Source organism: Podarcis melisellensis (assembly GCF_964234715.1).
Source record: "Podarcis melisellensis genome assembly, chromosome: 1".
Classification (NCBI taxonomy): domain Eukaryota; kingdom Metazoa; phylum Chordata; class Lepidosauria; order Squamata; family Lacertidae; genus Podarcis; species Podarcis melisellensis.
Genome location: NC_138528.1, coordinates 132,157,666 through 132,174,049, shown reverse-complemented (window position 1 = coordinate 132,174,049; position 16,384 = coordinate 132,157,666). Strand labels below are relative to the sequence as shown.

The 16,384-nt window shown below is 42.9% G+C and overlaps 1 protein-coding gene across 1 annotated transcript in view; it reads right to left on the bottom strand.

Moving 5' to 3' along the window:
• Positions 1 to 16,384, bottom strand: part of BARD1 (BRCA1 associated RING domain 1) — a 57,725-nt gene that overhangs the window by 15,468 nt on the left and 25,873 nt on the right. Inside the window, 2 exon segments of the mRNA XM_081917834.1 lie at positions 8,277 to 8,449; positions 10,155 to 10,235. Of these exon segments, the coding sequence (XP_081773960.1) occupies positions 8,277 to 8,449; positions 10,155 to 10,235 (254 nt within the window).

Genomic DNA, 16,384 nt, shown 5'->3' with positions numbered 1-16,384 from the left:
TCAGAAAGCAGCTCCCACTGAGGACAAGGCCAAAAGGATCAGTTCTGTGATTCTATATACTTTCACCTGCAGGGGTGCTGCAGCATCCACAGATGCTCAGTGTTTCTCAAACTTGGGTCCCCAGCTGCTGTTGCATTATAGTTCCAATCATCCCTGACCACTGATCCTGCTAGCTAGGGATGATGGGAGTTGTGGTCCAACAACAGTTTGAGAAACACTTGTCTAAGTAGACATTTTGATCCAGACACTTACCAAGTAAACACCACCCATTTTGCATTTTATTTTATTTCTTCCACCTTGGAACCCAAAGCAGCATACAGAGCGGCCATCCATCCAGGTACTGACCAGACCCACAACTGCTTAGCTTCAGCAAGGTAGCAGCCTCATGTGCCTTCGGATCATACTCTGAATCACTATGGACCCCACAAGCAGAATTATGCCCATGCTCCCAGATTACAGGCAGGCTCTGGTGCTCAAGCCGTTGAAGGTATATTTGTCAGATTTATTTAAATCGTGCAAAATATTTTGTAAAAAGTAGTAAGAGAAGAATTAAGGGAATCAGTGTGGTGCAGTGGTCAAGGTGCTGAGGAGATCCAGGTTCAAATCCCCAGTCACTCATTGGGTGACTTTGGGCCAGTCACACACACAGCTTACCATACCTCACATAGTTGTCATGGCAGGGGAGCAAGGAGCAGGCAAACACACAATATCAAAGCCATGCTTTAATATTTATATTTATATTTATTTAAGTATAATATGCAGTGTTGATCATACTCAGAGCAGACCTGTTTACATCAATGGAATGAAGTCTGCTTCAACTTGGAAATCATTCTAAAACATTTATTATCAACAACTGTGTCCTATAAGACTACAGAATTGATGAAGACTCAGTAATCTATGTAAGATGAAAAGGACACAAGGCCAACAAGGAAGATTACATTGCCTAGATGGTAGGATATTGTTATTCGGTAAAGAATGAGGTGTTCAGTTCAACCCTCAGTTTAGCAATTAAGGATAATTTTATGTAATTACATGAGGAATTAGGCACAAAGTGAACTTACTACGTGAAATATCTTGTATATATTTCCTAATAAAAACCTAGCATTGGCCAATGCTAAAGGTAGCCCCTTAAGCTAGGAGAATCTCTGGTGTTCGATTTTTGTATTGCAGTTCAGAGCCGCATTTTTAAAATAGCATTGTGAGTGAGAAGTCAACAAAGCTGCCATGGAAGGCATGTATTGCCTATGACTGAAGGTAAAATATGAATATTATTAACTAGCAGCAACTTTAAGAACTATGAATAAAACATTTGCTGGACAAGTTCATTGATTTTGTTACGTCAGAAAGAACCCAACCAGCCACCCCGCTTTGAAGCACAGCAATTTATAGGTAGGGATCTATGAATGATCATTCAGATGACAAAATGATCTCACAACACTAAGGTTAGGGGCAGACTGAACAGAGTTGAACCGGGCCACCATTTTATTTTCCAGTTTTCATGGGATTTCACTGGCTGGATTTAAATGGACTCACACCACATATGAACCACTTTGCAGAAAATACTTCCCCATTCCACACAATAGTAACTCCGTAGCAGCTATGCCACAAGCAGATAAAAGTCCATGGCCATAAGGGGATAGAAACTGTGGCCAAATGATATATGGAATCGCAAGGTACAGTCAAGTGAAAAAGACAAGTAAGGATTGTCAAAAAGTTTCCAAGCAAAGGGAAGAGGTTCCTTCTTCAGATTTGTTGTAAAAAGCACTATCTGGTCCTAAACAAATGCTCCCAACAACTCGACTGTGTTCAAATTCAAACTTGCATTGGATGGAAGCCATTATTCTACGCAGAAAAAAGGGAACAAGACAGCTTTTACCATTGTTAAACTTATTGTGCATGGGGAAAAACTGGCAAGAGAGTCCATCTGAGTGAAAGCCTTTATGAGCAACTGAAATTGCAAATGCAGAGAGCTAATTTTTCACGTCACTTGGCTGGCTGTGAAGCAAGACAGACAGGAAATTCAAGGGAGCAAACACATAAAAAAAAATCCAGTTATAAAATATGAATTAGCTATGTGCAGGAGATTAACTTTAAAAAAATTAACTAGGCCAACAGGGCAATTAATAGGTCCACTGGTCCATATAATATTTTCTATTTGTAGCTTCACATCTCTGCTAAATGGAGAAAAGGTTAAAAAACTAGGAAAGCAGTTACTAAAACTTGACAATTTCCAGAGAAACATACATTACAGTGGATGCTCAGGTTGCGAATGTGATCCGTGCGGGATGCACGTTCGCAACCCGCAGCATTCGCAACCCACAGCACTGCTTCTGCGCATGCGCGACTACCGAAACCCGGAAGTAACTTGTTCCGGTACTTCCGGGTTTCAGCACATCTGTAACCCAAAAAAACGCAACCTGAAGTGTCTGTAACCCGAGGTATGAGTGTATCTGCCTTCTGGCATTTTCTTACAGAATAAGATTTTTTTGGGGTGGGGGTGGGGAATTAATCTTTGCTCTCTTCATTTAAGTTCCCGAATCGACATTTTGGTTTTCCTCATGGAAAACAAGATGCACGTGCTTAAAGCCTATATAAGCATGCAAGTTATTATACTGGTTGGGATCCAGAGAGCTACTTTAGGTATATCAGAGAGTTTAGACATACCTAGCACCCTTTTTTTTTATTACCTTACTTTGAATAAATCACAATCTGCTTCCCCCGGTTTTAGGCTAATGGCACCAAGGGTTGCTGTTCCAAGGGGTGCAAACTGAAAGTGGTCTTGTACTCAGAGAACTCGTTTTAACCTCTCAACCTACGTACTTTCTATGTCGCTACTGTAATGTTGCAATTCCTATCGTTTGTGTTAAAATTATTTTCAGACCTAAAATTGTATTTCAAATACATATCTATGTGCACGCATAAACACACCCACACCCACAAACACACAGCCTTCTATCAGTAAATCCCAAACCAATAAATACATACTTCTAAAGGTCTTAGGGCCAGTTTCAGAAGTAGTACAGGTGACTTCAACTATTTGGGAAACTAGCCACCAAGCATGCTAGTTTAACATTTTTATATAATTATACCATTTTAATATATGTATTTTAGTATTTTACATTGTTTTAACTCTTCAATTAATAGTAAACTTAATGTATTATAATGTGTTTTATGTGCTCTGTTTTCTTCCTATCTTCTCTACTAGTTATTGGCCAATATATATACCGTATTTTTCGCACCATAGGGCGCACCGGACCATAGGGCGCACCCAGTTTTTTGGAGGGGAAATAAAGGGGGGAAAATAGGGCTCGAGCTTCCCCCGACCCCAGCCCCCAAACAGGCAGCTCTCTGCAAGCCATGGGAGCACTCCCGCCGCTTGCGGAGAGGTCCGCTGAGCTCAGCCCGCGCAGGCTTCAGCATGCAGGCAAGTCTCCACAAGCAGCGGGAGCGCTCCCGCTGTTTGCGGAGAGGTCCGCGAAGCCTGGGAGCGCTCCCGCTGCTTGCGGAGAGGTCCGCGAAGCCTGGGCGCGCTGAGCTCAGCGCGCGCAGGCTTCGGCATGCTGGCAACTCTCCGCAAGCAGCGGGAGCGCTCCCGCTGTTTGCGGAGAGGTCTGCGAAGCCTGGGCGCGCTGAGCTCAGCGCGCGCAGGCTTCGGCATGCAGGCAAGTCTCCGCAAGCAGCGGGAGCCCAGCGCTGGGCTCCCGCTGCTTGCGGAGAGGTGTGCGAAGCCTGGAGAGCGTGAGGGGTCGGTGCGCACCGACCCCTCTCCCTCTGCAGGCTTCAGCGAAAGCCTGCATTCGCACCATAGGACGCACACACATTTCCCCTTCATTTTTGGAGGGGAAAAAGTGTGTCCTATGGTGCGAAAAATACGGTGTGTATATATATATATATATATGCAGGTTTTGGTGTCCTCGGGTGTCTTCCCGTGTAAAAGTTGGGGTGTCTAGGCGACGTTTCGACGAGGTCTCACTCGTCATCTTCAGGCTGGTGCTTTCGGCTTCTTGTTACTGGAACAGAGCAGGATCTCAGTGTTTGAGTTCCTATAAATACTGTTGAGGGGGTGTGGTGTATAGCCTCCAATGTTCTGGGCAGAGAGGAAGTTCCCAGGCTAGTGTGCCTTTTCTTCTTTTGTTCCTTAATTACTTGAGGGATATCTTGAGTGATTTCTTGAGTGATATCCTGAGTACCACTTAGGTGGGTCATTAGGTGTGGATTAGTTGCTAAAGTCTTTGTGTCTTGACCTCTTGAACTTTGTGAAGAGTTTTTCTGAGAAGATGGCTGTACTGCACTTAGTTGTGCTCTGGCTTGGCTTCGTGTATAGGGGCGAGCTGTGGTTTTGTGGCCTGTGTCAGCCAGATCTGTGTAGGGATTGCAGGGGGGTGCAGCATCCGGAGGTGCCACCATGGTTTGGCTACTGGATGGTGTCTGTAATTTATCTGTGGAGAGGGTCTGGGTTTGGGTCTGGTGTGGTTGATTGGTGATAGCGTTCTGTGTGCCTCTGGATCTGGTGTCAGTTTTTGTGGGGAGGGCTAATTTCCAGATGTCTGGCAAGCGGGATGTGTCGTCACGCTTGTTCATGTTGTGAGGGTGTTTCTCTATCTCGATGGCTTCCATGATTATTCTCTTGTGGTGATGTTCCATGTTAAAGAGCAATTTGGAATCTGCAAAATTAATTTCGTGTCCTGTTTCTTTCATGTGTTGGAAAAGAGAGGAAGTTTTTTCTTCTTTTTTGACGGCATTCTTGTGTTCTGCGATACGTGCATTTATTCGTCTGTTTGTTTGTCCAATGTACGTGGCTGGGCAGACTTTGCAGGGTATTTCATAGACCCCTTGGTTTTCCAACTGGATTTTATCCTTGGGGTTTCTGAGGATATTGGCTATTTTTTGGTTGGTGCAAAAGGCTGTTTTGATATTGTGTTTATGGAGGATTTTGCTAATTTTATCTGTAGTGCCCTTGATATAAGGAAGGAGGGCCATGCCATTGTTTTCTTCTGTGTCTTGGTTTTTGGGGGGTGTTTCTTTTTGGATTAGCTTCGTAACCCTGTTTTGCTGGTATCCATTGGCAATTAACACATTTGAGAGATTCTGTAACTCAGTTGTCAAGTGGTCTTTGTCAGCCAGGCGTTTGGTTCTTGAGATGAGAGTCTTGGCTACGGAGTTTATTTGTGCAGGGTGGTGGTGTGATTGTGCATGTAAGTAGCGGTTGGTGTGTGTTTTTTTCCGGTAGATAGTGTGTCCTAGGGAGCCATCAGGTTTTTTGTAGATTAGGACGTCAAGGAAGGGAAGTTGGTTGTTGGCTTCTATTTCCATAGTGAATTGTATTTTGGGGTGTAGGCTGTTGAGATGTGTGAGGAAGCTATCCAGTTTTTCCTTCCCGTGTGGCCAAATTACAAATTGCCCAGCCATGTACATTGGACAAACAAACAGACGAATAAATGCACGTATCGCAGAACACAAGAATGCCGTCAAAAAAGAAGAAAAAACTTCCTCTCTTTTCCAACACATGAAAGAAACAGGACACGAAATTAATTTTGCAGATTCCAAATTGCTCTTTAACATGGAACATCACCACAAGAGAATAATCATGGAAGCCATCGAGATAGAGAAACACCCTCACAACATGAACAAGCGTGACGACACATCCCGCTTGCCAGACATCTGGAAATTAGCCCTCCCCACAAAAACTGACACCAGATCCAGAGGCACACAGAACGCTATCACCAATCAACCACACCAGACCCAAACCCAGACCCTCTCCACAGATAAATTACAGACACCATCCAGTAGCCAAACCATGGTGGCACCTCCGGATGCTGCACCCCCCTGCAATCCCTACACAGATCTGGCTGACACAGGCCACAAAACCACAGCTCGCCCCTATACACGAAGCCAAGCCGGAGCACAACTAAGTGCAGTACAGCCATCTTCTCAGAAAAACTCTTCACAAAGTTCAAGAGGTCAAGACACAAAGACTTTAGCAACTAATCCACACCTAATGACCCACCTAAGTGGTACTCAGGATATCACTCAAGAAATCACTCAAGATATCCCTCAAGTAATTAAGGAACAAAAGAAGAAAAGGCACACTAGCCTGGGAACTTCCTCTCTGCCCAGAACATTGGAGGCTATACACCACACCCCCTCAACAGTATTTATAGGAACTCAAACACTGAGATCCTGCTCTGTTCCAGTAACAAGAAGCCGAAAGCACCAGCCTGAGGATGACGAGTGAGACCTCGTCGAAACGTCGCCTAGACACCCCAACTTTTACACGGGAAGACACCCGAGGACACCAAAACCTGCATATATATATATATATATATATATATATATATATATATATATATATATATATATATGCTTTCGTAGATTTTCACGGGTACAGGAATGCAGGTTTTGGTGTCCTCGGGTGTCTTCCCGTGTACCTAATGACCCACCTAAGTGGTACTCAGGATATCACTCAAGAAATCACTCAAGATATCCCTCAAGTAATTAAGGAACAAAAGAAGAAAAGGCACACTAGCCTGGGAACTTCCTCTCTGCCCAGAACATTGGAGGCTATACACCACACCCCCTCAACAGTATTTATAGGAACTCAAACACTGAGATCCTGCTCTGTTCCAGTAACAAGAAGCCGAAAGCACCAGCCTGAAGATGACGAGTGAGACCTCGTCGAAACGTCGCATAGACACCCCAACTTTTACACGGGAAGACACCCGAGGACACCAAAACCTGCATTCCTGTACCCGTGAAAATCTACGAAAGCATATATATATATATATATATATATATATATATATATATATATATATATATATATGCTCTTTATCACTTACATATGGCATTTAGGAGGCATTATTTCCTGACCACTAATGAGAAATTAGGTCTTGGGGGGGGGGGCGGCGCTATCAAATGCAGGCTGGTCATTGACACCAAGAGGCGACCACAAAGAGAAGTCACTTCAAAACCTGCATTTGAAACATTTCTCAGGCACAGTGTTCACCACAATCAGAAATGAAGAAGCATACAGAAGTACTAAGAATTTATATAAACACACTAGAAAAGCACAAACACATTTTTAAAAGGTACCTGAAGGCCTGATATTCTTAAAATAGCTAGATTGCTATTTGAAGAGCCTGGCTCTGGTGGTGCAGGCACTTGCAGATGCAGGGAGCCTGATGACAGCACAGGCAGGCTGAAGTAGCATATTGTTCCTCAACAGGGACAGGTAAGAAGCAATATTAAGGTGCAAGACATTTGGGGCTTTCTAAGTTTAAGGAAGAGAAACGAAACAGAACCCCTCCATCAGATCTTTCATCTCCCTTTGAAGAAAGGGAGTTTGCTTTCCCTCCTCATCTCTCCCCATACCTTTTCTTTCTGTGTTATGTCTTTCAGATTGCAGGTCTGAGGAGAGCAGGGATTGTCTTTTTTCTGACCTCTGTAAGTCACTCCAGGAGCCTTTTTTTCTCCAGGTGAAGAGTGGGATAAAGCAAGCAAAACTAATAACATGACAAAGGTCCCTGGGAAGCTTCCAGCAAGTCAACTTCCTGTCAGGTTTTTCTTCCCTGAAGGGGTAAGCCTGTGACTTGGCTATACACTTTCAGACTACAGCCGAGTGTCCACATGATGAGATGTCCCTCCATACAAATTCCCACCACACAGAAAGTGAGGGGAGGAATTCAGCTTGCCAGATGGAACAATCCCCTCTCACCTCCCCCTGTGCGCTCTTCTGGGGTTCTCTTGGCACACACCCCTGAACAAATTTCAGATGGCATGGGAGGAGGAGAGCCCTGTTGTGTTAGTGGAAGTCCTTGCACTTGCTGCTACCAGGATTTGTTAGCTGAATCTCACCCACGATGTCTGGGTCACATAAGGGTCTGGTGACTTCTCTTTCAGTGTATCTGAAGAAGTGTGCATGCACATGAAAGCTTATACCCAGAACAAATTTAGTTGGTCTCTAAGGTGCTACTGGACAATTTTTTAAATTTTTTCCAATTGCGTCAGACCAACAAGACCACCTACCTGAATCTGAGGTGGGGATGACGGCATTGTTCTAAGCCTAGTTTTCTCCCTGGCTTACTATGTATAGGATTTTTTTTAATTAGAGGGGAAAACATTCTACCTGCAGGATGAAGCAGTGCACTTCAGTCATGCTTACCACTTCAGAATAAAGGTGGTAGGTTCCCCAAGATTCCTGAACACCAGGAGCTAATGATATGCCTCCAGTCATTCATTTGAAAATACAGAGATAAATCCATTTCTCATGTACTCACACTACATTTCGAGAAGCTCCATGCAGAAGCAGCAGTTCAACAATACTTGTATGTCCATTCTTGACAGCATCGTGAAGCGGCAAATCATTTTGATACCCAGCCGCATTCAAGAGTGCCCCATGTTGTAGCAACAACTCCACGACCTCCTTATGTCCATGATTACAAGCTTCATGCTAAGTGTTGAATTGGATAAGAGGAAAACACAGAAGAAAGCATTAAGAACCTGCATTATTAAAAAGTGAGTCTTGATCTCCATGACAATGCATGAGAATTGCTCAAAGGAATTTTTTTAAAAATCACTACATTTACTCTCAAAGAAGCTTACAACAATTAAAGGTCATCGATTTTAGGAATCTTTGTTACATAAATGATGGGAATGGTATGTGAACGAGCTCAGTCTGGCAGTAAAAATGAAGTCATTTTAATACAACATCCATCATAAATGGATTTTTACAGCTAGCAATGATGAACACAGACTACTTCTAAACTCAATTTCCCTTGAGTTTGAAACTGCAATACAAAAGTATATCAGCTGTCACAGACATTGGCCTCGTTTGGATGTTAATGATAAACCATGGCTTCTTGTTATGAGAAATGAGATGCAGTGACCTTCAGACTCGCCTGTTCTCTACTTCCTTCTTCCTCTGGCATGGCTAGGAGGAGGAGGAGGAGGTTTGGAAGCTTGCCCTTCCACACTTAAGTGTTACATCTGAATCAAGACAACTGCAGCTAGTCTTTAACTAGGTTAAATTAGCCAACCTCAAACCCACGAGACCAGATTGTTTTAACTAGCCACAATTACGATTAATGACAACTTAATGTTAAACTGTGGTTAACTGACATTGGAAATTAAAAGCTTGTGAACTCCTCTCTAACTGGGGAGCACAGAAATCCATCGGCTCAGGTACATAATAAAACACTGGATATAATCATGTCCAAACTGGCCTATTCCCTGTCCTTGATGACTGAGTGTATTTACAGCAACCAGCCATATCTGCAAGAATTCTGAGAATCTCCTTTTAAAATTGTTTCCAGTACAAGGAAAATCTGAAAACATAACAACAGCATGTGTTGTTAACGAAAACCATCAGTACATCCTTTGTAGATACTGTTCTCAACACTGTGTTTCCTAGGACCAAGTACTTTTTACTTAAGCTCTCCCTTTGATGCCAACATAATACCTTTCAGCTGTTGCTGGCTTACAATTCCCATCACAACTGACCATTCATTAGGGTAGTGCAGCTGATGGGAGTACCAGATGGGCTACCCATGACTCGAAGTTCTAGAAAGCTAGTCTACTGTAATCTCTTACACCAAACACAACAAAGACTACTGTAGTAGGAAACAGACGGTTATAAAGCCTTTACCGTGACATGACCCTTTGCAAACTAGAGCCCACTAGCCCCGTTGGTCCATCTCATGAAGTGGACCATAGTCTGGGAAAGCTTATGGAACAACAAATTGCAGAGCAGGGAATCTCTGTACGCTAGTTTTGAAGGGGAACTGATGTGTAGCCAACACACACGAAGCCTCACATGAATGAACGTCTTCATCTTTGCGGGTCCCCTATCCATCCAAAGCGTCTGGCTACACCAGAGATTGGTATATCCATGGGACTCTGGCTGTGAACTATGGGAACCATGCTATTCTAAAACCAATGAGCCTGCTGCCTCATATCCCAAACTGCTGGTTTACTGGAGTACTGAATTAAAATCCAGCAAAGCTTCAGCATGATTTTTTCCTGGGAAATCATACCAGCCAAGGCATTGTCATTTGAAAGCCACTTTTTCCATTTGAAATGCAACAGAGAGAGAGAGAGAGAAGGAAAGTGGCGCAGAATGAAAAAGAATGAACATGTTTAGAAAACTTGATATATACCAGTGGAGTCCATCCAGCATAGTCTTTAACATTGGGATCTGCTCCACTTTTCAGTAAGTGCTTAACAGCAGAAAGATCGCCCTAGAGGAGAGGAGAGAGGGAAACATTTAATTTCTCAAGGAAATGCAACACAAAAAAGCACCTGTCAGGAAGGAAATCAAAACTCCAGCCCCCCCCCCCCGCCAAATCGGTTAATATGAAAAGTTGAGAATTACTTATAACTGTCTCCTTGTGACCGCATTTGTAAACTGTTACAGTATCTTCTTTTTTGTACCTCTTAGTATTAACATTTCCCCTCTACACTCAGTGAAAGGTGTCTTTATTTGCAAAAATAATTTGATGGAAAAAGGACACAAGCTTTCAGGTTACATAGAACACTGCAACGAATACTAGAAAGAGCCAGATCTCCACTGTTTAGAGAGGAAAGATGGGTACCTAGACTCACTATAGAACACAGGTGGCAAACCTTTCTCTGCAAGGGCTGAATTACACTGAGGGTGATCTGTCAGGTGCTGCATGCAAGTAGGCATCTTATTCTGCAACCGTCCCCCTCTTTCTGTCACCCCTTTAGCTCCTAGTGGACAGATTCCTTTTGCTACAAGTTTGAACTACTTGCAGAGAGGGCTTTTGAAATCAGTCCAAGAGCCACATATGAATGGACTATTGGTTCCCTCTGATGTAAAACAGGGTTAGCAACACTCCAGCACAAGCATAATGTGTGGGAATGCCGATTGTGATGCTGCATGGCCCCACACACCTGGCCAATATAATCTCCAGTGTGCACTCCTGCCTGAGACTCCTGACAGCAAAGCCCCCAAAGGCACTGGGGCGAAGGACTGCTTACGTATCACAGGGCTCACTGGAGTGGCACCATCCCACACTTCCAAGCTTATGGTTCACTTGCCCCAAAAGACTGGCACCTGCAATTCTCACCCTTGCCCCACACTTGGGAATGGAAACTCACATGAAGTGAAGCTTATTTGAATGAGAAGGATCTTATTTTTTATAATTAAAAAAATGAACAAAATAATTAACTGGGAAGAACAGTCAACATTATTATTGTTTGGGTTCCAAGTTAGAGGCATGTATTGCTCGTTTTGCCAACCTGATGCTCCCCTAATGTTTTGGACTACCCACCTCAATTGATGGGTTGAATCAACATTCATCCACACTGTACGAATCACCCCAGTGTCACTTCTGGCAGTTCCAATAATTCAGAACTCTAACTGGGCAGGTTAGCATAGATGTATTCTTCACCAAGTTAAAATCAACTGTCATTTCACTGTTTGTCATAAAATTAAGTGTCTTTCATCAAAGTATCCCCCCCCCAACCAATAAAACCCTACCCAATCCAGAATACCCACAGAAGTGTTTGCACACATTAAGCAATGAGCCAGATTGCACGATTAAAAATATAGGCAGAGGAAACAAGATAGTTTCTGCTTAATATTTCAGTGACTATCCATAGTGAGATGGCAGCACTGCTTATCTTACTGGCAGTTATTTTAACCAAATAATTTCATTTCCATCCTACGATAATGGAACAAAATATTCTCATGATAAACTGAAGCACGGAGTGGGGAACCAAAAAGCAGGATAAGCGTTACATTTTCAAGTAATGACTATGCTTATTACCTACAAACACTTTTGCATTCTGCTGCAGAAGGCACCTAGCCTCTCTCTCAACCTACGATAGGAAGAATTAAGTAGCACCTGCACCAATCAATCAAATCAGTGAAAACAAAGATGGCATCTATGTTTAATTTTTAAAAATGGTGGTGGTAATTCTAAAAGGTTTAAAATGACCCTCAGGCATGAACTCCCTACTTGACGCCTCTCAGATTCAGCTCCCCTCACTTGTCTGCAATAAGGAGCCATTAACCACCTTCTTCCTCCCTTTTTCCTTTTGTATCACTCTAAGCCTGTTTTATCTTTCAATGTGTGTACAGCACTTAGAAAAGCTTGGGCATTTTATGAGCAAATAAAAATAAGAGCAGCAGCAACTTACCATACATGATTATTATACATATTACTCCAACAAATTTGTTGGGAATTGTCTTTTCATCTTCTGGGTTGATTTTATTTTGTGTTTTGGCATTGTTGCCTTTTGTTATGCTCATTTGTTGATTTTAAACTGTTTGTGTTGTGTGGATTTATTTTATTTTATTTAAAAAACAACCTTCAAACTGTTGTCTACTGCTCTTTCCCCTTTGGTGAAAGGTAGTTAAAAGTATTTTCATACAGTGCTTTTTCTGTGGCTACGCATACTCCTAAACATTTTGTGAATCTTTGTATTTTTGTCCATTCATTGTATTTATTTTTCCCGATTTGAACTATAAAATGCTGATTTTCTTGAGTCAAAATGAGAGTACCCCTAAACATTTTTTAGAAAAAAGCACCATATATATACACACACACAAGCATATATATAATATTCAAATACTATAAATGTGATGGGAAATGAATGTAGCAGAAAAGCAAAACAACAACAACAACAACCCAAAACTGATGGGGAAAGTCCAGGGGAGATCCTGGATGGGTCAGGAGGTACCCTTTTTGTAGAGAAATATACTGGTTGCATGACCTGTTTTCTGCTCCTGTAGACGATGGATACAAGCCCGTGTCCTATCTCCATTTCAAATAAAATAGTGAGAGTTAAAATACTCTGTTTTTAATGTGCTCTTAATGAATTAAACTATTCAAATATTAAACAAAAGCTATTAAGCACAAATAGGATTTATTTTAATCAAGGGTGTCTCAAAACCCATGTTAACAGCAAATACTACAACCACAATTAAGAGAACTAAATTCCAAATGAGTTGCATCAAGTTGCTACACCAAGAAACAGGCTATTGTGCGAAAGTCCACATTACAGCAATTCCTTTATTGGGCTAATCAAAATATCACAAAATAATGTGCAAGCTTTTGAGTTCTCTAGAACTCTTCAGTAGGCTTTATGGTAAGCAGACTAATTTGGTGCTAAAATTTTTGTTTTGCTGATGTTGAAGCCAGAAAGCTGAAGACTGCATTTGGTCACAGTCTTAAGATGGTATGCTAGAAGCGTAGCAAACGTTCGAAGTGATGTTCATATAGATGTTATGTTGCACCAAGGCCTGCTAGAACAAGAAGCATAACAGTGGCCAATCGTCCATCTCTGGAAATACAAGGTCTGTCTCCATCCTTAGGCAAAATACATAAATTACTTAGTAGGCAGAATACAAGAAACAAGAGAAACAAAGCTTGGGGCACCTTAAACTAACAGATTTGTGGCATCAGCTTTTCATTGGCTAGTCATCAGATATATTAAAAGTATAATCAGTTGCCATATATGTACAATACAAGTGAGGGCTGGGGAGATGCTAACTGTGGGGTCAAAGGTCAAGAAACACAAGGGTGCTGTCTGCAACATCTATGCAAAGCTAATTTACAGTTTGAGGCAACTGAGAGACACAAGATCTTTCTCCCTCTACTGTTGTTGGCATCCATCAGTCTCAAGAGACAGTGGAGTGCACCTCTGGGGTTGAAGTCAAACGACTGCATTCGCAGCACCAAACTGACCTCCCTGGGGTGCAAGCCTGGCCAGTGTGTATGGAGGCCCTGGGCCAGCCAGACAACAGGACTTAGGATCAGAGTTTTCCTTCTCCTAAGCTGTTCCTGAGGTGTGGCCACTGCTCCATGCTTACAGATTCGAGGAGCCAAAGGTGAGAGCTGAATGCAAGGTAGGGACCAAAGGTGGACAGACTACTCCAGAAGGAGCATGGCATACCTTAGTCCAGAGGTACTAGCCCTCCCCTATCACCCTATACACCCCTCTCTCCCACTAGGGGTGTTAAAATTAACATGCTACTGCCTTGCAAGAATTGTTATTGCCAAATATTATCATCTGGTCATTATTCTCATCATGCATACATTTGAACTTCGCACAAAAATATCAGACATGGCTTTTTCATCCCATTTCAGGAAGTGTTTGTAATGCGGCCTGGAGAGGGCTGTGGAAAGTTCCAATGGGCTCCCTTAGGCTCAGATATGGACTGCAATGTTGATATGCACTTTGCAGATTAGTATTCAGTAATAACTTATTTTAATTTTTATATTAGGTAGATGCTGATACATTTAAATGTGCATAAATAGCAGGGTGTGGATGTGTGCGTGTGTGTGTGTGATTGTGCTTGCATTATGAGTAGATCACATCTCAGAGGCTGCAACAAAAAGGAGCTTCTTTTCCAAAAATGATATGGGGAAAGAAACCACACACCTTGGGTCATCTAACCTGTACATGGTAGTTAACATTAAACAAAAGAAGCTTCGGAAAAAACCATTACTCAATCAAATCTAGATTGTCCATAATGGTAAAGTAACATAGCTGTGTGAAATTCAAGTTGAAATTAAGGGCTATTGTGGCTGTTTTGCAGAAGCAATAAGATTGCTTTACACAACACTTTATGGCATGGTGGGGGTGGGGGTGGAGAATGAAAGTTGTCTCCCAAGCAGGAGAAGCACATCTCCAGAGAAGGGGGCACATCTCCCCCTTCAGATATGACCCAGAAGCAAGAGTCACTTAAACTTCCTCCATCTGCTGCTTTTGGAAAATGTCAGCAGCGGCCAAAGAAGTTGCAAAAGCTCTCCCAGGAGCCATCCCTTTTCATTTTGCATCTTTAACAAAATACATTCAGCTTCCTTAGGATGGAATATATTACGCATGTTGAAATTCAAATCCATGGGGGAAATGTGGATCAGGCCTTCATCTGGCACATACAATGAGCTGCTTGTTAGAAATGAAAACAATTCAGGAGATCATCTGACAGTCTACTGCTAACATATTAGTCCAGCCCCTTCCTGACATAGAGCCTGACACCCCTACATGTTCAACTGGCTCTCCCCTGATTCTTCTTATATATGCACTACAAAAACAAATGAACAAAATAACTAGGAGAGAAGCAACCTCCTCAAATTCCTCGTGGCTTTCAGAGACACCACAAGTAAGAATGAAGTATCAATAGGTTAGAAATGAACTGCTCTGATGCCCTCCAGATGTTTTAAATGACAACCCCAGCCATCTGTGCTAGCTGGGGTTGATGCAAGATTTTATCCAAAATATATAGAGGGCACCTGGCTGCCAAACAGTTGGTCCAGTCAGAACAGGACAGTAAGTGAGAGTTGTAATGGCTGGCCAGTTGACAGCTGGTAAGTTGGGTTAGCCTCTAACCTGCAATGAAACTAAAGTTCAGAATTCAGAGGCCTAAAATGGCAAACTTACTAGTTCAAACACACCCTGAATTCATTTTGAGACAAAGCACAAACTCAAAAAACTCATGGGCCTGGGTCATGAATTTGCTGGAACACATAGCCCACCACTAGAGGCACCTCTTTCCCACAAATCTCCCCAAAGGCTGCAGCAGAGAAGCGGTCCCTCTGCATCTTTTCCATCCGTACTTAATGTTACAGAGGCAGCATCCCAGGCATTGCACAAAATATAGTTCCACAGTGTTCCTAAATTCCTAGCATGGAAAATAAGCTTTCTAAAGAAGCACAATGTGATGCTGCCACTGCAGTATTCAAGAGGCCACGGAGGATTGATAGCCTGTCACCACAGCAAGATAAGCTTGGGGTGGGGAAAGAAAGCTGGAAGGGGTAAGGGGCTGGAGGTGGGGTGCGCAGAATGGGGTAGTTTAAATATTTGGCCCCCTTCACACTCCTGATTACAGCAGAGGCTATATTTAGAAGTGGATCGGGGCAGTTGTTTTATGATCTTTGGGTAGGCAGCGCACCTTGTATTAAGATTCTGAATTGGTTTAACTATCTAGAACACATTTTAAAATGGTGCGTGTGTCTATAGCGAGAGGAGATCTCATCCAGTTTCAATGCTCATCCTCATTAGCAGCTGTGGGGGATCACACCTGACATCTTAGTTGATTAAAAACATCCCAGAAAGCTGTTAAAAGGTAAAGGTAAAGGTACCCCTGCCCGTACGGGCCAGTCTTGACAGACTCTGGGGTTGTGCGCCCATCTCACTTAAGAGGCCAGGGGCCAGCGCTGTCCGGAGACACTTCCGGGTCACGTGGCCAGCGTGACAAAGCTGCATCTGGCGAGCCAGAGCCGCACACGGAAACGCCATTTACCTTCCCGCTGGTAAGGTAAAGGTAAAGGTACCCCTGCCCATACGGGCCAGTCTTGACAGACTCTGGGGTTGTGCGCCCATCTCACTTAAGAGGCCAGGGGCCAGCGCTGTC